General features: G+C 40.4%; 1 protein-coding gene across 1 annotated transcript in view; it reads right to left on the reverse strand.

Annotated features, from left to right (window-relative positions):
* The window catches only part of TFAP2D (transcription factor AP-2 delta), a 42394-nt gene extending 20297 nt beyond the window's left edge, over positions 1–22097 (reverse strand). The window contains exons 1-4 of the mRNA XM_039329662.1: positions 21538–22097; positions 18318–18378; positions 742–907; positions 167–285 (exon numbers count right to left, since the gene is read on the reverse strand). Of these exons, the coding sequence (XP_039185596.1) occupies positions 167–285; positions 742–907; positions 18318–18378; positions 21538–22002 (811 nt within the window). The 5' untranslated portion in view covers positions 22003–22097. The remainder of the gene's footprint in view (positions 1–166; positions 286–741; positions 908–18317; positions 18379–21537) is intronic.
* Between the last annotated feature and the right edge of the window lie 2060 nt (positions 22098–24157).

Here is a 24157-nt window from a genome sequence, read left to right on the forward strand (position 1 = left end):
AGAGGAATCTTCAGGAATCATGCCACTTATATTAAATGCATGATCCCTATGGTCACTTTGTCTAAATGATTTTTAAGAACCTTCTCATTTGTTTCAGAACACTCAGAAATGTAACTCAGGAGCAGAAGGCGAAAAGTCTTAACATCATGGTTAGAATAAATCTTACCTTCCACCAAGGATGTCAAGAGGGTGACATTAGCTGCTTTTCTTCTTCCGGCAGGCAGATTGAGGCCCAGCCTATCCAATTTCTCTCTTAAACACCGCCCTCCATTTTTGGATTTTGCTCTATCAGGAAAGAAATGTGGAAGAAGGTGAAGACAATCTTCTTTTTACCGTTGCTGGCATTTGTTTTCAATTGTTTGATTATTTACAAGTATCCCCAATCTCTGCTTAAGAGCTGCATGTTCTTAGTTTGCAACTAAATATCTTTTCTTCTACAAGAATAATTAAAATGGAACAATAAGCAAGGATATGGATGCTGTTCCTCCATCTTCTAATGCAGAGGTCTCCAACCTTTTGGGCACCAGGGACCAGTTATGTGGAAAGAGGTTTTACCACGGATCAGAGGGGGCGTGGTTTTGTGTGCTGCCTGCATCCTGTGGATGGGGCTTTCCTTGTTTATGTGGCCTGATTGCTGACATGCCAGGGCCCGGTACTGGTCCACGGACTGGGGGTTGGAGACCCCTATTCTAATGTATAGTTTTTTATTTGCCCTCGTGCCCTTTGCTTTTTGTTTCTTACCTTCTCAAAATCCCTCCCAACAGAGAGGCATTGAGACATTCTGGTGGAGACAATCGTCTTTTCACTTCTGCAATGGTCACTTTGTATTTGGAAGTGGAGCTGAGTAATGATAAGCGACCAGGAACTGAGCAAAAGAGATCTGTGGGATTGACGACACACGTACCACCTGAAACGTAGATTAAAGTACATTATAAGCCCAAGAACCTGTGAACTGAAATGGTACCGATGACACCGAAATCTCTGCCAATTTTATTACTTTCAAAAGCACATCTCAATAAGCAGAATAATTGAGACATTTTTAAAGTACAAAAGTAATTCATAATTCATAAATAGAGATACAATTTAGACTTGGGGTGGGGCTTTTTATTTCTTTTATAGTGAGTCCCTACAAAGGAAAGCCGCGCACATGTGGGCTTCCATTTAAAGTAACTGCTGGTATCAGAAGAAGGGAGAAATGCTGGCTGGAAAGAGATGCCTAGCACACTGCAATATCCACAATAAATTACAATTATGCCCACATAATGCCATATTCACAATAATGCCATAATCCAAATGTTCCTGTTATAATTCTTGTGTCTCAGTGTCTGGTGCAAGCCATTAAAATGTGGGATGCTGTCACCACACTGTGTTATTTGCTCTCCTCTTGCTTCCTGTGTGAACCCATAAGCTGTAGACCTAAATTTCCATATGCCTGTTTAAAGGTTGTAGCACACAAATCCATGGCCCTTTAGATTAAAAAGAGACCCTCAGTGCCCTAGTCCATATTGCCTTAGACACTGGGTGACCCTGGGCCAGTCTCTCTCTTTCAGCCCTAGGAAGAAGGCAAGGACAAACCACTTCTAAAAATCTTGGTCCTGGAAGTTGCCAGGAGTCAAGACTGACTTAAGGGTCCATCTTTATTATGCCATTTCTATCTGTCATGTTTTTGCACTCAGAAATAACCTTCTTTTAAAAATTCAATCAGTTTTGTTGTTGGCATTTTGAACATTTTTATAAACTGAGTTATTTCAGGAAACCTTTGAGATATGAAGTGACTGCTTTTTATTGGTTTGGAAGTGTGTGATGTTGGTTGGATCAATTTTATCTTTTTTATTTTATTTTGATGTATTATATGTGGCTGTCTCATTGCTCTAATAGTCTTTTTTATTGTGATGGGTATAAATATAATAAATAAAGACATACAATTTGTTGTCATTAAAAAATATTAACTTCAGATATTTGCCCCATTTCTTAGCTGTAAATAATAACAGCTATATACTAAAACACAGATATGATGAGAAAGTTCACAGAAACACACAACTGATGGTTGCTTCCTCTCTTTCCATAACATCACTGATTAAAAGAAGAGAAGCATTTACATAATTGTTTTATTTGTTCACTTCATTCAGCAACCCATCCTCCATTAAAAAGGTGACAAAACAAATTAAAAACTAAAAATACCATGAAGGATAGTAAAAAGTAATAAAATGAGCACCCGTGAAACCAAAAACTACATTTGTTATCATAGTTTTTAACTAATCATGAAAGCTGAATCAAAGATTGGTTCAGCACAGTATCAATGGAACCAGTAACTTGTGTATTTCTTCACAGAAAGAGTTGCACATTTGGGACATCACCACAGAAAGAGCTTGTTATATATCATTCACCTTATGTATTTTCTTTTGTATCCTTTAAAAAAATTCAGTATGTATTTTAACTCCTTTACCCAATGTTTTAATTGTAGCTTTCTTTGCAATTTCTTTTAATAGGAAGTGATATTGAACTGCTTCATATAAATTCATAATTTCCATTATGCTATTCCCTTTTGAAATAAGCAGTATCATGCAAAGCAGACAAAAAGAGTTACAAGTAATAAGATAAAGAAGTTAAAAGCAAAAGAGAAGAGAAAATAAAATTTACCTAAATCCAATCTACACCAACACCACTCATCGTAACTCTCCATAACTTTCTAATCCTTTAAGTCATCCTTGCATTCAGTCAATCAATTCATGTAGTGCCTCCTGTTTTCACAACTTCTTCTCTCTCTTTTTTAAAACCCTTCAACATCCAACATCTTAGCTTTCAGCGTCTTCCCTTCCTCTTGACAATTCAGCTGGTGTAGAATGCAGCAGCACAAGTAATAAATGGCATGGAATACTCAGCATACAAGGTACAAAATTTGTTGGTGTGCTTCCAGGGGCAATTCAAGGTGCAACTTGTCACCTTTGAAGCCCTTCTTGGATTGGGACTGCGCAACTTGAGGGACTGTCTTTCCCAATTGTTTCTACTTGCCCAATCCAGTCCACCAGGATGGACATTCTTTGGGTTCCGTCAACTAAGCACTTTGATGGGCAGGACCTGAAGGTGAGCCCTGCCTGCCACAGCACCAATCCTATTGAACATTCTCCCTCTGTAGATCAGAATCAGAATCCTACAGGCCTTTCATGAGGCCCTAAAAATCTGGCTTTGTGACTGGGCCTGAGGCCCAGAGTAAGTGCAGAGACACAGTTTTTGGATGTATTAGTAATTATGGAGTATGATGTTTTCTTAACTTCTATTTATTTTATTATTGTTATAATTGTTTTTGTATTTGATATATATTTAATTCACCACCACTTGTTTAGAAAGGCAGCTACACAAATCCTTTGTTATTTGTTTGTGATACACTCCTTATTTATTTTCACTACATGATCAAATTTCTAGAGCATAGTTTTATTTACTTTTTTTATCTGGACCACATTCATTCACACAGATTCATTTCTCAACCTATCTCTTCTTTTTGTATCATTCATACTTAAGCAACTCATTCCCACTGCACTCAATTTACATTTATGGTTTTCCCGCCCTAATTATTCACGTTATATAGTAAAGTGAGCAGAAGCACAATTATACAAACGATCATTTTGCTTCTCTTGACAAACATTCATTCCTCACAATAGGCCACATGCTGTCTATTGTCCGCCTATCAACATATTCACTTCTTCCAATTTCTCCATCCTTCTAACAAACATTTTATCAAGATGTATGACTTTAATTATTTTGTCTATTTTTCCAGTTCTCTATATCTTTCAAATGTTTACTCTTTTTTCTCTGCCAACACAACTATTTTAGGTGTTGATATATTACTTTCCAGAGTCATACGTCTCATTGCACCATACAGCCTATCTAACATTTGCTGCAAAGGGCATCATCTCCATACGAAGTGACATGTACCTTCATATCTCAAAACAACACACCTGTAATATTACCACAAACATTCCTTATACTTTATTCATGAATAGATTCAACAACCAAACAGGTACAGTACTTTCTTATCACCCGCCCTGCTTCATAAGATTCTACTTATTCTTACATTTGCTATATTTCCATTATATACTGCTCTTTTTACATATGGCAACCAACTTTCAACTCCATATTCAAATGGAATACTTTATCATTCAAGCTATTCACTTTTCTTGTGGGAAAATGCTCACTTTAAAAAAGGAACCAAAATGTTTGGATACACATGGCATAAAAACTATAGTGATTACTGAGCTCCTGATGCAAAGAATGCAAAACAATCCCAAACTAACCAATGTTATGGGTTATATACCCCAGCACTGTTACATAGGGATAAAGAAAACAATGTAAATTATTCTATGACCTTTGTTGCTGGATTTATGGTCTGACCCAATGCCTCTAAAAAAGGTTCCAAGCCCATCTTCTTTTACTGATTTTAGCACCCATATAATGTCTTTTTTTACATCAGGAAAAAGGCAAAAATCCAGTTTCTGTTATCAATCTCCTTCCCCACCAGAGTCATCTGGCTGTTTCAGTCCATCTGTTCTGTTAATATATATTTCAGAAACATAAGGAAAGGGTAAGATATTATTTATTCCCCACACTTTAGGTAAAACAACCTAAACTAAACTTTCTCTCATTCACACATTTTCAATTCAGGTAGTTCCTGACTTATGACCAATTGCTTAGCAACTGTTCAAAGTTATGACAGATCCCCGAAAAGCCACTTATGACCCGATTTTGAAGTTATGACAGTCATACTGCCAGAGTCACATGATTGCATTTTGGATGCTTGACCTCTGGTTCATCTTTACAGCCATGTGCAGCACGTGACCATGGGGTGTTTTTTGTTTTTGTTTTTGTTTCTGGCATTTACATTTGGTTTCTGGCAAAACAAAAAACCCCATCCATTAGATAAAATGGATTTGCTTGATCACTGTGGCAGTCACTTAACTGCCACAAAAATGTCATAAAAATTGGGTCTGATCACATGTTGACTGTTAAGGACCCCAACTACTTACAACCCCTGTTAAGGACCCCAACTACTTACAACCATAATTCAGAGCTCAATTACATGCACATGTTGAGGACTACATGTAACTCAGTGAAGAGCAAAAATCTGCTCTGCACAGCTCGGCTGAGCTCATACACTCCCATACACGGTCAAGCAGAATTCTGCTCAGCAGTTTCCAGGCTTACTTCACAACTAGCAGCCTTAGAACTGGCAGTGAAGATATTGTAGTGGTGGACAGGTTCTGCCTTTTAGGACCAAGTATCAATTATTTTTATTATTTTATACAGAGCTTTCTCACTGATTTATTGATGACAGCATTTTAAACTTCTGGAAGACAGCAATTCTCTAATTGTTCTTTTCAATTCTCTAATTGTTTTTTTCATACAAAGCAGGCATTCAATTATTGCACCACAATAGGCTAGTATCACAGGAATGGGGAAATTGTGGCCTCCAGATGTTGCTAAATCACAAATCCCAACACTCCTCCTGCTTTTGGCCATGTTGGGTGGAACTGTTTTAACATTTCTTTTTTATGTGAGTTTCCACTGAGAAATTGTATGGACATTACTTGAAGCCAAATAATGGCCAAATCTGGGAGGACTCCCCGGTCCTTAGTATATAGGTCTCACTTAACTTACTTTATCAGAAGAATAGGATTAAGATCTCAAACAGATGTAATAGTCAATGTGAAGGACCTTAAGGAACAGACTCCCAAGCACATACAGTCTTTTTTTTTAGGGGAAGGGATCCTGTTCTCTGTGTTATACTTGCCCATGACAAAGAGATGGGACTTGTTTGTTCAAGAATGTCCTTTCCATATGTTGACAAATTTCAGGTGTTCCTGATATCCTTTGATATTGGCCTTCCCCAACCTAATTCTTCCTTTCCACTTAAGTGATTATTCTTATCCTGTTTAGTCTATAGCTGTGTAATTTCTACTTACTTTTACCTTGTTTTACTCTAGAATCACCTCGTGGTCATTGTAAGTGTCCCAGGAATTTCTATAATGAGAAGCAGCATAAGAAAACTTCTTATATACTTCCAAGAGTCACTTAAACAAACACACTGAATGATCAAAAAGATATTTCCTGCAATGGAACACCTCTTGCATTACACGGTAAATAAAAACAATGATTTCTGAAGTCCAATCTTCTTAATAAATATAAGAATTTACAAAGGGATATAAATGTTAGTTCCAGACTAAATTAGTTGAAATTATATCCCAGTAAAACCAAGTTAGTAAAATATAGCATTCCAATGATTTTAAAGCAGTGTAAATGCAATAAACATGTCTTGCTAATGTGTGTTTGATTCATCTGCAATAGAAACTGGCATTTCAAAGAAAACCAGACTTGCTTGACAGTGAGATGGGTGGTATATAAATTTAATAAATAAAGAATAAATGAAGAAATAAATATTTAACTGTTATATTGTGCACATGTTGACGTTAGCCTACTTACTGGATTTCATTCAGTCAAAAAGTATTTAATGAGATTAGTTAAAGGCACAATATAATTCACAATACAGTTTATTTGTATACTTGCATGCAAGTAGAATATCACCTGTAGCATGGTTCTTTATATTGCAATGTCAAAGACAAACTAAGTCAGATTTTTGCAGAAAAGATAAAAATGAATCAATTAAATATTAATATTCCTTTGCTATAGTCCAGCCTTTTTTGTACAATGTGTGCTGAATGAATAATTGTACCATTTATTAACAACATTTTGTTCCAACCTTTTTCACTGAAAGCTTTGTCATTTGGTAAAATGCAATCAATTGTGCAAATTACTACGGCAAAAATTTAAAACACAACTGGCTCATAAAGTGGTATCATTTGAAATGGTACAAGAAGTGAAGATTAAAAAGAAAATAAAGGTTTGAAATCCCCAAAGCTGTACTAGGTACACTTTAAGAATTTAGCGGACTTATGGACTGCCTTTTTGGACCACCCGCTTACATGACCTATTCTGTACCTCTCTCTCTCTCACACTCTTCCCCCCCCCAGCCCCCAGCTGTATGATCCAGACTTCTGAAAGCCCCTTTGGCTTCTAAAGGCAGTGCATTTATGGAATGTCTACTACTACTACTACTACTATTTGACAAGCTCAAGGCCAAATCTGCCTTGGGCCTGAAGAAGCAGCTGTGCATTTCCTTGGATCTCAGCCAGCGAGAACAAAGACACATCTTGAAATAAAGGGAAATCTTATCAGTTTAGGCAATTTGCCAGTTAAGTTGGTAAACTGAAATCTGAAGTTCTAAGCAGCCTTTTTGGTTTCTGGTACTATGAAGCTGTTACCAGAGTACCAGGTAAAGCCCCCAAAGTAACAGAGTACTAGCTGAAGGGCCCAGCCATTGAAGGAAGGGGGAAAATGCCTCTGGAAGGAAAAACAAGCAGTTCTGGAGCATGCCCACCTTATTGCTGTTTCCTTTCATATATGGTGGAGTCACAGTTCTCAGTTTCTCTTTTTTTTTTTCATTTTTCTTAACCACACATTCTGATTTGACTACCAATGTGTTCCATGTCAAGATACAGAAGATTTTGGCATTAATCTGTTTTGCAATTATGAGCAGAGATGCTTCCAAGTGCAGTCTAGCTCTGCAAAATTGGCAGAGCACCATTTCCTGGTCTTTTTTTTTTTCTCTTAAGAAAAAGTGAAGATGGTACAACAAAAACACAACTCCCTCAGGTGAACTTGTCCTATTTTCCTGTCTCACTAAGCACAGTGTTTTGAAATACTGCAACAATGCCCAATCTACTTGCAACAACTGGCAACAAGTGGAAAATAATAACTTACATCATAATCTTACTAGCTCCAGCTGTCTGCAAAACAACTCTAATACAGCTCTAGCCTTCTTCTTTAGGCTTTCTTTAGCCATATTCAGTTCCATATCTTAAAGTAGCAGCTGCTATAAAGAATAGTGAATAGTGTTCGATCTAAGGGGATTTACTTATGTCACCCAAATAAAATATGATTTTTTAAATATTTTGTATATTCAAAAATGGAAAGATCAATTATTTGTTTATTTTTCTTTCTTTCCAGAAAACATTGATGATCCTATTGGTATATTTGCAGCTGTCAAGCCCATTTTGCATATCTGGCCCCTGGCTTGAACTCTAGCTGTATTTTTTTTTTCCTGCCACATTTTTCCCTTCGGCATTTTTAATGTTTTTATTAGAAATTTTCAACATAACACAAGATACAAAATAAACCAGAACAAAGATAGAAAATAAGAAATAGGCAGACAAGGAGGAAACTGAAAAAAAGAAAGAAAAAAACATTCAGTTGTGTCTTCCAGCCAATGGAGTAATTGTCATCATACACTTTCCCCCAAACTCTTGGTCTCCTTCTAGATTTTAATTGTGACAAAGGCAATTAATTGCAATAATACAATTTGGAAATTCAAAAGGTTATAGCTATTTTCTAAATTTTACAGTTGTCTAATAAAAATATTTTGGATTTTTTCCCTAATGATGAATGCATCTGCTTTTGTTATGTTGCAATACATTTGTTCTTTCATTCCCTATCATTAAATAGCCAAACTCAACTGAAACACATTTTCTAGATCCCCACTGATGTCTCTTATTCACATGAGTTTCATTTCATTCAGTGGAGTGATATCTTTATTACAATTGACTAAAATATCACCAAACAGTACTTTTGAATTCCCTAAGAAGCCTTCATCAAACTAGAGTATGCTAGAAAAGCAGTGGAGGAAGACAAAAATAAAAATAAATTTACACATATTTAATCAAATGCTGTAGCCCTACATTCCCAAGAAGAATTGTGAAGTATTGGAGGGAAGGAAACAGAAAAGTGAATGGGACGTACAGTTTTATTATTCTCTAAATTACAGTTCTATTTACTTCTTATAGTGTGTTTAGATACTGTAAATAATTGGTGCTTAATGATGCTAATATATACAGTGGCCTTAGTTTAACAAGCATACAGACTTTTCTATAAAGATATTCCCATGGGGATCTTTTTTAACAGCTGCTTCCTCCCTCCCTAATTCACACAGGTGTTCCTTATCACAGTTTTGATATGCTCACTTCATTAGGCAACTTCCTCACTTTCACTTCTTGCCCTTGTGGTCAGTCTACAGAGAAGAATGAAAAAATAAACAAGAATTCTTCCTTTCTTGAGTTTCTTAGAATTCCAGGACTTTGTCCAGCTGCCCTCAATGACGTCTGATCTCTCCTTTCCAAATGCTGCAGTCCATTCTGTTGAACACTTTCTAACCCTGCTTGATTGTGCAGTAGGCTCAGCTACAGATTCCTCCCACAGTAGAGAGGGATTCACACAGCACCTCTGCCACACACACCTCTTCCATTATCTAACACTTCTGCCCAGTGGTGGGATTCAAATATGTGAACAACCAGTTCTCTGTGTGGATGCCGCTTCCGGAAGTCCATTCTGGGCCTGGGCAACAAAAAAGTAGCTACCAGTTCTGCCAAACTGGTGTGAACTGGCTGAATCCCACCACTGCTTCTGCCCTTTCACATATTTTCATCAAAAGTCCATTACATCTGCTCTCAGGTGTCTGAATTTAAGCAGAAAACTTCTAAGCAACTATGTGACAAAAGCAACTTTCCCTTTGAGACCATATTACATCATCTCCTGTCCATAGGAGCAGCTCACACTTCCCCAAGATGGAATCAATCCCTGCTGGATGCTGTTTGGTACCAGTGATGGAAAGGCAGTGTCCAGTCCCTGATCCAGTCCTCTGTTATCCAGAGTTTTTGGGAAAACATGTCCAGTTGGTAGATATGTGGAGAGGAGAAGTAAAAAAAAAGATAACTTCTTCATGCAAAGTCAGTTACTACTTTTGGTTAGTGCACTAGTTTAAAAAAGGGAGTCAGTTTGGTGTAGTGGTTAAGGCACCAGGCTGAAAACCAGGAGTCCTTGAGTTCTAATCCCACCTGAGGCATAAAACCAGCTGAGTGATCTTGGACTGCTTTCTCATCATCCCTAAGAAGAAGGCAGTGGCAAACCATTTCTCAGAAAACTGCATGGACCTGTCCAGGCAGTGGCCAGGGCCACACTAAGACACACATTCACACTAGTTTAAATGATAAATCAGAGTTAAATTACATAGTATCACCTAGTGATTACATTCATTTAATTTATTTCTTTTAAAAGATTTGTAAGGCCACCCATTTAAAAGCACAATCATGGGCTTTTAATAAATGGTATCAAATGTTAAAATAAATTACTATAATTAAAGTTATTCCAAAGGAAAGTATATTTAAGAGAGCAATACATTTTAAAGAATTAGAAAAGTGTTTTAAAATATTCTATAATGAATCAACTAGGTGAATTAAAATATTAAGGCTGCACATTTATTTTTATTTGTTTGTGAATTGTCCTCAATCGGTGCTTTTAGGAGGTTTTTTTTTCAGCATACATTTTTGGGTGCATTAGATAATAGCATTACAAACACTAAAAAGGATGAATAAGGAAAAGGTTGTGCCAGAAATCTCTACGAGTGACATTGTTGCTTTCTACATTCACCATTGTGTGTGTCAGATTTTCTTTCCTGCCAATATGGATGGCCAGAAGCAGATAAACATACTTATGAAACTTTATTGACAGCTGACACAGCAGCAGCCTCACTTTCTCCCTAAGTCCTTGAGATTTTCTCTGGCTTCAACCAAGGTCTCTCCTTATAAAGGCTGCCAAGAAATGGAAAGGTCCCATTCGGTGCCAGATCACCTTGATCAGGCACCAAGATGCATCCAGCATTGCTCAAGAAGATGCTTCCGATACTTTATTCTAAACTTTTATTCCAGTTTTCAAGATTTGCAGGGGCAAAAAGAGGGTTTGCTCTCACTTTGTTATCTTCCTTTGATCCAGGGGACAGATGGAGAGCAGAAAAGAAAAAGGGCATTGTGGTTTTCAGGGTAATAACAAAACAGTTCAATAAAGACCGAGATCATTCTTTTTTTGGGGGGTGGGGGTGGATGAAGTCTAACTCCCATCAGTCTCAACCCACTGTGGCAATACTGAGGGATATTGGAAACTCAACATTCAACAATGTCAAATTCAACGATGTCTGGAAGGTCACAAATCCTCTTTTCTACTCTAAATAAAAAGGATTGACCTCTTGATTTTCCTTTATAGGGGAGAACTCATGCTCTGATCAGTAAAAATTGTCTCCTTCTGACTCTTTCTCTTATCCCCCCCCCTTTTTTTTGGAGTAAAGATCACCTGAAATGGACTTAGCCTGTGGGGTGTAATATCATATATCCCTTCCAGCTATATACTGGCAAACAGGAATAAAATACTGTCTGGAACAGCCTTGATATGATCTTTTTGTGATGGCACGGAGGTTCTTTTTATGCTGTGACCTGCTGGTACACATCATACATAGTTGAATGCCATGAATTTTATTTCTTGCAGTGCTTCATCAATATGCACATGTGCAATGAAAATGCATACTAAGATAAAGATATGTGGGAACTGAAGGACTTGGAACCTGTTAAAAATTGTGGAACACTCTTTTGAATAGGCAAAAGCTTTCTCAAATACAAGCGGCACTCCCTCTAATTCTAAACCTTTTCATCTGATGAAAAAAAAATGAGAATTTTGGAAGCATACTTCTTCAGCATGATATGTAAATCTGGGTTTGATATGCAAATTTGTATACATACAAGTATTTGCTGCTACTTAAGCTGATCTGCAGAGATGGGCATCAACCCTAGCTGCACTTTGGATCAGAATAACAGTGCATAGACTTGAACCTTAATGCTGTATATTTCTGTTTCAAAGTGATTCCTACCTGCTTCAAATTAGGTTGAATGTGTTATCAATTATTTCATAACTTGCCTCTTGATAAAGTTCGTAACCCCTCTATTTTAAATGCAGCCCTTCTATTAATTAAATTTTACTGACACCTAAGACTTTACTGGGCAATATTTAGAGAAGTTCAATCCTATGGAAATGAATCACTCTTAAAATTATAGTTTTCTGTACTTTGGGGTGGAAGTAGAGAGCATGATGAATTCCCTGAATGTGTTTTTTTAAGGTATTTTATTTTACTGATTTTAACAGAAATTTAATTGGACATTTTCTCTGAATTCCTCCCAAACAACAGAATATACTGTGCGTAACAAGCATCTTTCTCTTTAGCTATACACACATACTATATAAGTACACACACACACACACACATACAAATACAATATATTTCCTCCCTAACCAGCTCATACCAGGTAGCATAAATAAAGTGTCCATTCATTTTAGATTACAACCCTCCAAAGATGGATTTGCATGCATGGGGCTGATTCAGAGCTAAGAACTCTGTATCCTTGGGCTCGAAAGTGAAAGAACTCTCTTAAAAATGCGGTTTACCAAGGGATCCAATGAGTTTAATAGCCACTGCCGCCTCTGCTCCGAAGGCTCACGTGACCCACCAACCTCGTCTGATCCGCCAGCCCAACCACCTCGGAAACCCCAGCAGCGGCGTCGTGGCTGGCCACCCGCTCCCTTCGCAAGGGTCTTCTCGTCCTTCCCCCGACCAGCCAGCCAGTCCCCCGCACGCTCTTCTCTCTCTCTTTCTCTCGCCTCCTGCCTGCCTTGTTGTGAGTTCATTTGAAATCTGCTCGACTGGAGCTATTAATTAACCTAGCGCGTTGGGCTTTTTCATGGGACGCAGATTAATAGCTTCTTGAAAAAGAGGCAGCCGCGTCAAGGACAATGCAGTAAAGGCAAATTATACGTATTATGGGATTATCAAGATGCGGGCAGCCAAGAGCTGAAGAGAGGGGAGGGAATTGGGACTGCAGGCGCTAGCGGGGCCGGGATCATTGTTTTCTCCTGCCCCGGCGCCGAGCTCCAGTCGTAACTAAGCCTTCCAGGCAGCGGCGGCAGCAAGCGCACGAGGTGGAAGGCGATCGGCCCTGCGCCCTGGATCCTAAGGCGAGAGGGGGAAAGGCTTAGGACCCTAAACGTGATGGAGGGTTTCTTGGTGGAAGTCCAGCCTTGCGTCGGAGCTGTTTCCCGCGTGGTTTTTAGATTAACTGCTGAGCATAGCGCTAAACTGGGAGGCGAGGAAACGGAAAGAAGAGAAAGCGCCCAACCCAACGAGAGAGAGAGGGAGAAGGAGAGAGAGAGAGGGAGAGGAAGGGAGAGCGAGAGGGAGGGGGAGGGGGAGGGAGGGAGAGAGGGAGAGAGAGAGAGAGAGAGAGCATTGTTTACAAAACGTTCATTTAGAGTGGGGCATTGAAAAGTGCCTTGAGAATAAAAGGGCTCCGAAATCTGGGAAAGAAACAAAAGCACAGAGCCATAGAGGCGGCAGGAGGCGAGTTGGTGTACCTGCGCGAATTGAGCCTGCCAGCCTTACTCGCGAGAAACAGGCCTAGGATCACTTCGAACCTCACACCGGCTGCCCTCCTCTTTCCAGCCCTGATTTGGAAGAAAAACTGCGCCCAATTTTCTTTTAAGTTTCGGTGAAAACCAACCAACCGCTTCCCTTTCCTGCCCGGTTTGCGTCCTTTTCTTAACCCTCTCTTCTACACGCCCGGGCTTCAAGGGGGCGTCTGGGAGGAGGAGAAGTTGAGTTTTTCCTAATGCGGCATGTGCATCGTCGGGCTACGTCCTCCTATCAGAATGAGTGTATAAGCAATGAGTGTTGATAAAATGCTTGGTCTGAGATATTTGCCCCCTGGAGCTTTAGTCCCACCTCATGCTGAAAAACTCTCTGAATTCCCTTTTCTCTCCCCCTTTTCCACCCTCTCCCCGCCATCCCGAATAACCATTAGGCTTAGTTTTCATAATTAAGCGCCTCAAATTAAAATTGCAGATCAAAGTTATACAATCAAAACCGAATAGGTTGCGCCTATTAAGTAAACACATCAAAGGCAGGAAAGTAGGGTTGTCCACAGAGGTAATTTATTGGGTAAGCTGCTTTTTGGTGACTAATGCTCAGCTTTTTTTATACGACTTTTTTTTTAAAGATGTTTTTAATCAAATAAGATCTGACAATGTTCCTGGCTAGGCATTAATACCTCAGCTTTTTCATGTCAGTCACCTCTAAGCGATTTGACAAACTCAAGATCTCTTAAAACGGGAAGAGTTCAGATCATATTAATTTCTCCAAAATGTTTTGATTCAAAGTAGTTTGTACTTCACGTTGCCAAGGGCAATCGGGGAAAGAGACAATGTGGGTAGCCCGGGTCCCCTTTTTCTTTTTATGGCCCAGAGGCGATAGCAGTATTTAAGCTGCTGAAATTAGCCTGGGGCAGGGAAAGATAGACGATCACAAAGTGAAACAAGAGGCAGGTTTTTTTTCCCCCCCGCTTTCTTTTTTTGGAGAGGGAGGGGAGGAGATTGCCATTTCACAAGAGGGTTAAGTATCACCATTGGCCTGTCTTCCCCTCTCCTCCCACCCCATCCCCTTCCTTTTTCTTCTTTCTTTTCCTTCCTTCCTTCCTTCTTTCTTTCTCTCTCTTTTTTCTATTTCTTTCTTTCTTTCTTTCTTTCTTTCTTTCTTTCTTTCTTTCTTTCTTTCTTTCTTTCTATTTAAGAGGTTGCCCATGTCTAAAATGGCTCCACAGAAGAAGTAAAACAGAACTGAGAACAGAGAGGGCAAAAGGAAAAAGTTAGGGAAAATAGATAGACAAACAGACAGGCTTACCCATGTGTGTGCACACGCATGCATACACAAACTTCAGCCCTAGATTTGTAATTAGAGAGTTTTTAAAAAATGAAGAGAAGAGAAAGAAGAGAAGAGAAGAGAAGAGAAGAGAAGAGAAGAGAAGAGAAGAGAAGGAATGGCTGGAGGAGTGTGTGTGTGTGTGAGAGAGGTATCTTTTTTTCACCCCTCCTCTGTGATTAAAAATCTCAGACGGTTCTTCTGTAAATAGGAAATTCGTATCTTTGCAAGTGGTTCCTTTTGAAACAACCGATCTGAATATTCAACTTTTAAGGCAAAGCTGTGCCAGTCTGTATGTACAACATTAATATGATCTCTGCAGAATTTGGGTCCTCAGAAAGATTACCATATCAAAGCTTGATGCCTGAGGCTAGAGAAGCTATCGATAGGCCCACAGCAGGTAAAGTAAAGATTATTGGTTGCGATGGTACAAGGAGCGGAGCTCCAGGCGAAATCCTGCACGTCATTAACTGGAAGTGATAGCGGTGGGAGCTGGGCCACCTAATCAGTGGCTACTGTTGGCGCTGGCTGGTAATTAGCACGCCAGCACGCCAACACTGAAGCCCTGCCGTCCCAATCACCCCTCCCCCACTGCAATCTTCAAAAGGAAAAGATCCTCCTATCCCGACTCTCATGAAAGCAACAAACTGACCAAGCCAAAAAAAACCAGGAATTACCCGCAGGGACCAGCCAAGTCAGAGGAAGAGATGGGCAGGAGGCAACTTCTTGGGTGGGATGGAGGTGTTGGGGGCAGGAAAGCAGGGTTCCAAGAACACAGGAAAACCCTGTGTGCAGCAGCCCAGAGCCAAGATAAATCCGGGGTAGAATCGCCCACTCTATCTATCGTATCCCACCATTTTATTTCGCATGAATAGCTTACGCTTCACTCATGTCAGTTCCCCCATCTGTTTAATAATTATTCGTTTCTAAAGCCAAGTCTTTGTATTATTCTTTCCTCCTCCCCCCCAAACTGGGAATTCAAATTAACTTGTTTTTCTTAAATCAAACAAGTTTTTCTCTCACCCCCTCTTTTTCTCTTGTTGGTTTCTAAATGAAATCATTGTCTTCTTTTCTTTCTTTCCTACCTTGTGCCTTCTAAACGTACCTCCCTTCTTTGAAATGATCCTAACCTATCTGAACAAAGAGTTCAAAATATAAGGTAGCCCCCTACCTATATGTTTTAAAGTGTTAGTGGCTAGAGTGGATAATTCCAGACTGAAAACGTTATCTCCAGTCTAAATGTTATGATTATTTCTATCATGTTTTTAAAAGGTATACAGTATTTATTGTGCATTTTAAGCACACATTTAAAACATACAGCACTATAAGGCAGATGGATGGCTCATGGAGCCAGAGCATGAGCTTTTAAGATTAGTCAAGAAACACCTTTTCATTTTCAGACAGGATTTCTTTATTATCATTCTTTACACCATTGAATAATTCAGCTACATTTTAAAAGGAAGAGGAAGTAGAGAGGGAAAGAAAGAGTGAGTACAGTTTTTCTTTCCTGCAATCAGTAGCTCCAGTAATTACCAGGAAAGAGTTTATCTGAAGGACTAGTGAAAAATCTTCTTCAGATGGGAGATTAGCGTGCAGCCAAGCGCTACAAATGCAGCACCTCAGTTGAAGGCAAAACAATTTCTTTTTCTTTTAGCAGTAACGATCTAGTCCAAAAGACAAAAGCATTTGTTTATCTCTGATATGTTGAATTCCTAGGAATTCAACCTCCCTCCCTCCTCTGGTGGGAAATAGTTATTTCAGTGAGAACGAAGAAGTCATTTTTAATTATTTCAAGTGGCTTATGCCAAATAAATGACCCTTTCTTTCATATCTAAACTATAACTAACCCTTGGAAAAAAGGTATTTTATTTATTCTAATAAAATTATTTGTGGATCTCCAAACACAAAATCAAAAACCTTGTATGCAGAGGAAGAAGGGGTCAAAAGACAGAAGGCATTTACAGTTGAGATTATGGTTTAGAATGGATGGCTCCATTGGCCTGCAGTTAGCTGAAAGACCTATAAAACCTCGACTTTGAGGCCGTAGTTACCAAAGCAGTCAACCGAACTGTCTTTGATAGAGAATGTCTCAAGGCGCTGTCCATTTCAGCACCAAAAAGCTATCCCGATTGTCTTTCCCAATTAATGCGATTTTAGAATGCTCGAAGTTATTTGGTTTTAAAAGAGATTTCACTGCCAGTTCCAGCTTTTGCTTCTTTTAGTGTAATATAATTCATATTAGCTTTATGAGCAATCATGATTTCACAGATCTAAATCTAGACTTTAAAGTGAATATTCCTCTTGTTCATTGTGGCCCACTCTTCCTAGAAATGAAAATTCAATCCACTAATTTCTTCCACAATGACATTAAACTGAATGCATAACATATATAATACAAAAGCAAATCTGAAATGCGATCATCTGTATACATGAGCCAAGTGGAGGACACCGTAAAGCAACATATATATATTTCTTCACATTTACTTTCAGTTTAGTCTATTCATTAACTTATCATTGGCCTTATTTGTTTTACTTGAATTTATAACCAATTTAATGAGTGTACATTCCAGCTGAGTCAATGAACACACCTACTACAAACTCAACTACTATACCATTATTCTGTTTGCTATCAGGGATCGAATTAGGAGTAATTAAAAGCCTAATAAACCTGGCATAAATTCCAACCCAACAATTAAAGGTTGTCTCTCCCCATTTCTAGTTGTGAATTCCAGACCTTGTGGAGTGGATTAGTGGGAAAAGGAGATCACCTCATTCTCTACAATTTATGAAAGTTAAAAGTCCCCTTTTCGTTCAAATATATTTCACATCACGATAACGTTGAAACAGGTTTGGCTCTGATATTTTCCTTCTGCTTCATTCTAATCCTTCTGACAAAGTAACTCTTATGTCTATTAAAATAATGGTGACATAAGAACATGAAATGACACCTCCTATTCAAACAAATATATCTCCATGCACTTAAATCACAAAGATAGGAATATAGAATTTGGACTGCAGAAACTCCCCAATCTGTGACTGGTGCTGCACTTTTCCTGCACCTGCCAATATGTTCATTTGCAAACACTGCCTTCGATTTTAAGTAGAATTTATTGAATTGCTAACAACCATCACGTTCCTTCCCCTGGCTTTCTGTTTTCTGGTGCAAGTTGTTCCAGCCACAAGCATGACCGGAAGGCTACAAGACACTTACCAAAACAGTGAAACGGAGCCAGCAGGCGGAAAAAAGGTCAACACAACATCACGTATTAAGTCGTAAAGAGAGCAGGTGTTTCTTTCATTCTTGAACCTTCCACTTCAATATGGCCATGTCTGAATTCAAAAGCCCTCCAAGCAATACGGATCATTTAAATCTGCTTCCCCCCCCCCCGTCATCAGTATGATTTCTGAGATTTCTTACAAGATTCCACTGATGGAGAGCGAAAGGGGAGAGAGTGTTACAGGAGTGCAAAAGACAGACAAGGTCCCCAAATGCTTTTTAAAACTAAATTTTGGACACCTGGCTTGCCCCACAAAGCTGGTCCCAAGTTTCAGGTTATAGACAAACGACTTGGTTTTTTTGTTTTTTTTTTAGTGGGAGGCAAAGAGGAGATATATGCACATATATCTATTTTAAAAAATTGCTTACCTCTCCTTATCACCCCACCTTGTCCATTCAGTACTAGCCCACACTGGGCCTCCACCGAACCCTTGAATAAAGAAGAGAAAAATCAGATTAAAAAATCCACGCAGGTAAAATGCACAGCTGCAAGGCTGAAATGGTTGGGATTTTAGCAGAAGCTGCAGTCTTTGCAATGGATACAATAACGCTCCTTTGGAATTGTGAGATGGGAAGGAGAAACCTTAGAAAAGCACAGCTTGTGCTCAAAACAAATAAGCCCTGTCTTTTTCTTCTTTTTTCTGTTCTCTAATATGACAGTTCTTTGACAGACTGATTGATTGGCAGGCAGACAAAGAGGAAGCAAGTAGCATGGACACAGACAGAACTTGCCGAAGGGATATTTGGCACATGAAAAAAAAAATTAAAATGAAAATGAAAGTGACTCTCTGCCTATTTGTGCATACAAAATATGCAGGGCCTCTGGAAATGTAGCATCTCTGTGTCACAAAATTGCCAACAGTGAATCAAATTAGAAAAAGACCATGGACACATCTGAGAATGGAGTTAAATTGGAGGGATGTGCCCATATAAAAATGGATGCTTCTAAACAATATAGTTCTAGTCTTAAATTGAACAGGAAAATGACCAAGACAGATTAGGTACTGCCCATAGAAGTATATAATGTGAGCATCACTGTCTGTCTTAAGATGCAAGAGAAAACTCTGAATTTTTTTTAAAAAACCCCTTTCCTTACGTGTGTACATTGTGCGTACTTATATGCTCTGTCCAACTACATCTCCCAATTCCCTTTTAGTACAGCAAATTTCAACAAAGACACATACTTTCCTCCACAAACAAATCAGGTTTTAAGTATGGAATAAGCTTTTAAAGGCATTTCACCTACACAGCAGTTTGTGATTAATTAAGTTCATGTGGAGGAAGAATTGGTACATAATAATCATACCCCCCCCCCCCAAAAAAAACCTTTTACAAAAGCAACCTTTATGATCCTTCACCCCACCCCCTTTTTCACCCTCTTGATGCTGGCCTGAAAAATCCCTCCTTTTCCAAGGCCTCTTTTGAGTTTAAATGTTCTGCCTTAAAGTGATTATGAAATCAATATGGACAAAACTGGGCGACTGAGCATAAATTAAAGCAATGATGGGAAAAGGTGTGACAGTTTCTTTTGTTGCCCATGGAAAATCTTTTTAGGGGATTGAAAGATGTCCACCGTGGTTCCAAGAATCCTTGCATCTGTTAGGCTGACTTAAACAGCCTTCCAAACTATTGGACTTTCACTTAACATTCTGAGCAGGGGAAAGTATATTTACATTTGTTGCATTAGAAATGAGACATATGTTGATGAGGAAAGTGGAAAAGAAGGGGGAGGAGGAGATGGAAAAAAAAGAAAAAAGAAAAGAGACTGAAAGACTTGAGAGTAACACTCTTATTGAGTCCTTTCACTTTGGATCTTTATGACTTTGGGTCATAAATCTGATTATTTGCTCCTATAAAACCTGGAAGTGAAATGAACAAAGCATCAACAAGGTAGAGCTATATAAATAAGTTACAGGAGTCCCGTCTCTCTTTTTGTACTTCTGTTCCTGATTTGCAACTAAGGAAGTAGCCATGATGGCATGATCCAAACAAACCAGCATTTCTGTATCCTGATTAGAACGTTGGCCAGGCTGCAAGTACAATTGAAGAATCAGAGAAACGTTTTGTTGAGCTGAGCTTTTTAACAATCTTGCATAGATCAACTACCCAATGAGCACACAGAGAGAGAGAGGGGGGGGGGAGAGAGAGAGAGAGAGAGAGAAGCATACCTATTTAAAGGAGAGAAGGTTGGTCTTATTTTCTCCTTTCTTAGCTAGAAACAAAACAATTTTTTTTTAAAAAAAAAATGGAAATGATTCTTCCAAATGAATCTGCTGTCTCCTTCCTGGAGAGGGAAAAGGGAGGGTCAAAGGGGGGAAAACGTTGTTTGGTCGGATGACATTGCACAAGTGACCAGTTGAACGGCACTAAGTCGAAAATTGGATAAACTATGGTGCTTTCTCGCACAGGGTTTACGCATTGTGGGTTTCCTTGCAAACGACGCTAATCCCTTCTTTTGAAAAAAAAATACAAGGCTTTGTGCTTGGCATAGAAAAAATGTACAGCTAAAAAAAATCAGCAGCAGACGTGGTTATAAAAAAGGGGAGTAAATAGGTCTTAGCGAAGCTACACAGTGAATGGCAGATTTGGAGAAGGGGGAACATAAGGGAAGCTCTTGTTGAAAACGGAACGGGGGTGGGTGGGAAGGGGGCAACAGACGCGTAGAAAATTATCGAGTGAGTTTCAGCGCAGAAAGTCAGGTTTTAAGGAGTTTACGGCCCCCGAGGATTTTATTCTTGTGGAGATTCCGCCGTGTATGAGGGTGAGAGGCTTTCGTTTAGTTAGCATATTAACCCGTCGGTTTTCCCTTTCGGCTTAAAACTTCTTCTCTGTTTTTCACTGAAAATAGAACCACTTTTTAACATCTTTAGAAGGAATAATTTAACAGAAGACGGTTATAATTTATATAGTTTGAGGGAAGAAATAGTGATAAGAGAAGCGGGACATTAAATAATCGCGGTGTCAAGCGCGGTAACCAGAATTCACTTTTATCAGCTGTAGCCGTTTCACGGCGGGGAAAAATATGTTTGTGTAAGCAAAAATAAACAGGTAGGCAGAGCTGAGAGGTAAGCCGAAATGTAGGGAGGTCTTTTATTGTTTACGTTTCTAAGGCGCCCATAGAAAGAAACTCCCGCCGTTGTTAAGGCCAGGAAAAGATTTAAGCAAAAGAAATTGGCTGGACTCGGAGTTCAGATACAGTCTCACCCGGCGTTACTTTCAGAGTTTGTTTCCTGCTACTGCTAGTTACACGTCTGGTCTTGTTCGGTAATCTTTGGCCGTTTCCTCATTCGGGGACTTAATAGGAAGTCTACCTTTCTGTGTTTAACGTTCCCTGGAGGAGGGCGGATTTTTTTTTTTCTTTTTCTTTTTCTGGGAAACGCGACGCGTCCTGCCTGACCCTTAGGCTGGATCCTCTGTCCTCGTAGGACAGGGCTGCGGACGAGGGAGTGCTAGTCTGTCTGTCTGGGCAGGGCAGGGCAGGGCAGGGCTGGAAGATCCCGATCCAGAGCACGAGAAGCAAGGCGTCAGGGAGAGGAAGTAGAGAAGGATCGGGGCGATTCCGCGCGCCCAGGAAGCGCATGCCATTTACCTGCAAATCGTCCGCTCCCGTGGCCGCCAGCCCAAGGCTTGGTCCCGGCAGGAGCCTTTGATCGGGATGCATCCCATATTGGGTGCCATGGCTCATGAGAGAGAGGTCGTGCCGGCGGTAGGCGTCTAAACACCCGAGTTCGCGCCTCTGCTCGTCCAAGCAGGAGGACTTGAGCGCCCGGGCGTTGTGCAAATTGATGAAGTCGGCGGGTTCTCCATGGTGGATCTGCTGATAGTATTGCTGCGAGTGGTGGAGCGAATTCAAGGAGTAGGCGTCGGGGTTAACCGCCGGGTGGCTGTGTTGGAACTCGTAGTGGAAGGACTGGTGGTGTAGGGGAGTGTACTGGTGGTTGGCGGAGAAATAGGGGGTGGCGAACTCAGTGCCGGTGGTGGAATAGGTGAGCGGCGACGAGGAAGAGTAGGCGACGGTGGAGTTGGCCACTGACTCCAAGCATCCCAGCTGCATCAAACGGTAACTGTTTGATCCATCGTGACGTATCTGAAAAAGCAGAATGGAAAAGGTAACCCAGGGTTGGCAGGCCGGGCATGGGGGGAAAAGCGGGGCGGCCCGAAGTACCCCGTCCTGTCTAACGCTCCCCCCCCGCCCCCAGCCCGGTTTCCTTCGCCTTGGCCCTCGCCTATACCTTGGGCTGATGCCGGGCAGCTCTGAGCTACTCTTTGCTTTGGTTTCTGTTTTCAAGGAGGGGGACAAAATCAAAGCGTGCGTGTGTGTGTGTTGGGGGGGGGGGGAGAAGAGTAAATCCTGCGCCTGAAAGCCAGAATCAGCACCGCCTGGCCAAAAAGTCGCTCCTTCCCCGCGTTCGCCGCGGTTGCTTTGGCGAATTCGCCCAACGCAAAAGCCGCTCCGTTCCCCCTCCCCCGTCCCATCTCAGGAGCAGATCGACGCCTTTTCGGATCCTGACTCCCTGGCTAAAAAAGCAGGGCCCCTCATTTGGAGCGCAGGTTCCACTGCTCTGTACAGAGGCTCTCGAAATGGCTTTACCCCTTCTGATTAAAAACATCTCTGTCCCGTCCAGTCACAAGCCCAAACCCAAACCTCCCCTTCCGACAGTCTGGAGGGGAGTTGTGGGTTGCTGGGCTCCCAGGTTCCCAGCTGTCTCTCGGACTACTTTTTCCAGCGTGGCCAACATTTCAGCACATTCTCGCGCCGCACAGCCTGTTTTGGTCCGGGCAGCCGTTTGAATGCGGCAGTGGTTTTGCCCCTTGCCTGTTCCCGGCGACAGATGTCATAACGAATTTTCGCTCTTTCCTTCCCCAAGTTCTTTCTGAAGCCGGATTATAATTAAATGTAACGGTCCAGTGTGGATTAACATACATACACAAAAAAGAAAGCGTGCGCGAGAGAAAGAGAAGAAAAACCCAGCCGCACACACGCGCACACATAGAGGCTCGTTCGAACACACACATGCATAAGCATACACGCACACACACACACACTCACACGCGCACACCCCCGCGCGCCCACACACACAAAATACCTCCGCATCGTGGACGAGTCCTGGAAAGGTAGTTGACATTTTGCGTTCTTCAAACGGGGCGTAAAACTAAATTCCTTTTCCAAATTTAAAAGGAAAGAAAAGAACCGAAGCCACCATCCAACCAAGAATAATTTCTTTAAAAAAAAAAATTAGAAAAACTGCCGTCGTCTCCCGTTTCCCCCAAATGTGGAAAAAAATAGAGACACATATATATTCTGTCTAAATGCAAAAGTGTTCCCCAATCTGCTTGTCGAGATCGCCAGCCCTTTTTCCGCCATACAAGCCTTTTAAAAAACCTGTAGGAACAATTTTCCCCTCTGCACAAAAGCGGCTCCCCGGATCAGATTTTGTACTTGCTGGGTATTTCTTTGGCTGATGTCGTAGGTCCCTTGGTAATATAGAAGTTTTGAAAATTAAGCATCAGCACTGAGAACTGGGAGGACAATAGATAGAGCAGCTTCATCCCTGGAGACAAGGAATAAATATTGTATCTTCGCCTAATAAGGAACTGGAGGTTCTTTCAACGTTTTTATACATTTTCCCCTTCGCTCTTTCAGAACGCTTTTTTCTCACCCGTACTTAGGCTAATGTGGAATCCCCACATGCAGCACTTCCATACCGACCTTTTAAAATTCACATTATAGGAAAGATCTAGATCTATTACATAAAACCATATGTAGATGAATTTAAGCTAAACTATCCTTTTCGATTGGTAAGTTGCTTCTTTTAGCGCACTGTATTTGCGGTCTGTTTGGTTTCCACACACACACACACACACACACACACTTTTGACTAGGTCAGAAATTTGTTTTGTGTGTAATTGAATTTCTCTCCCCCCCACCAATTAGAAAACCAATTAACCGAGTTGGTTTTTAAAAGAACAGAATCGAAATTAAGCCCCCCCCCTCCACCACAATCTAACTTTTTAACGTGGGGACACCCGACATGAAATCACATCGTTTGTGAAGAAAGCGTTTCAAAGGAAGAACTTATCTGAAACGTGAGTGCTGTCGCGGTGCATTTTGTTTATGTACGACACATGCACGCTGAATATAGTGGAAATAACGTTGCATGTGGAACGCTGGACGAATAAGACGGGCAGTGCCACAGACTTTATTTTGT

This window comes from Crotalus tigris, unplaced genomic scaffold, assembly GCF_016545835.1.
Source record: "Crotalus tigris isolate CLP2741 ecotype Arizona unplaced genomic scaffold, ASM1654583v1 scf7180000024401.5802323, whole genome shotgun sequence".
In the NCBI taxonomy this organism is placed as follows: domain Eukaryota; kingdom Metazoa; phylum Chordata; class Lepidosauria; order Squamata; family Viperidae; genus Crotalus; species Crotalus tigris.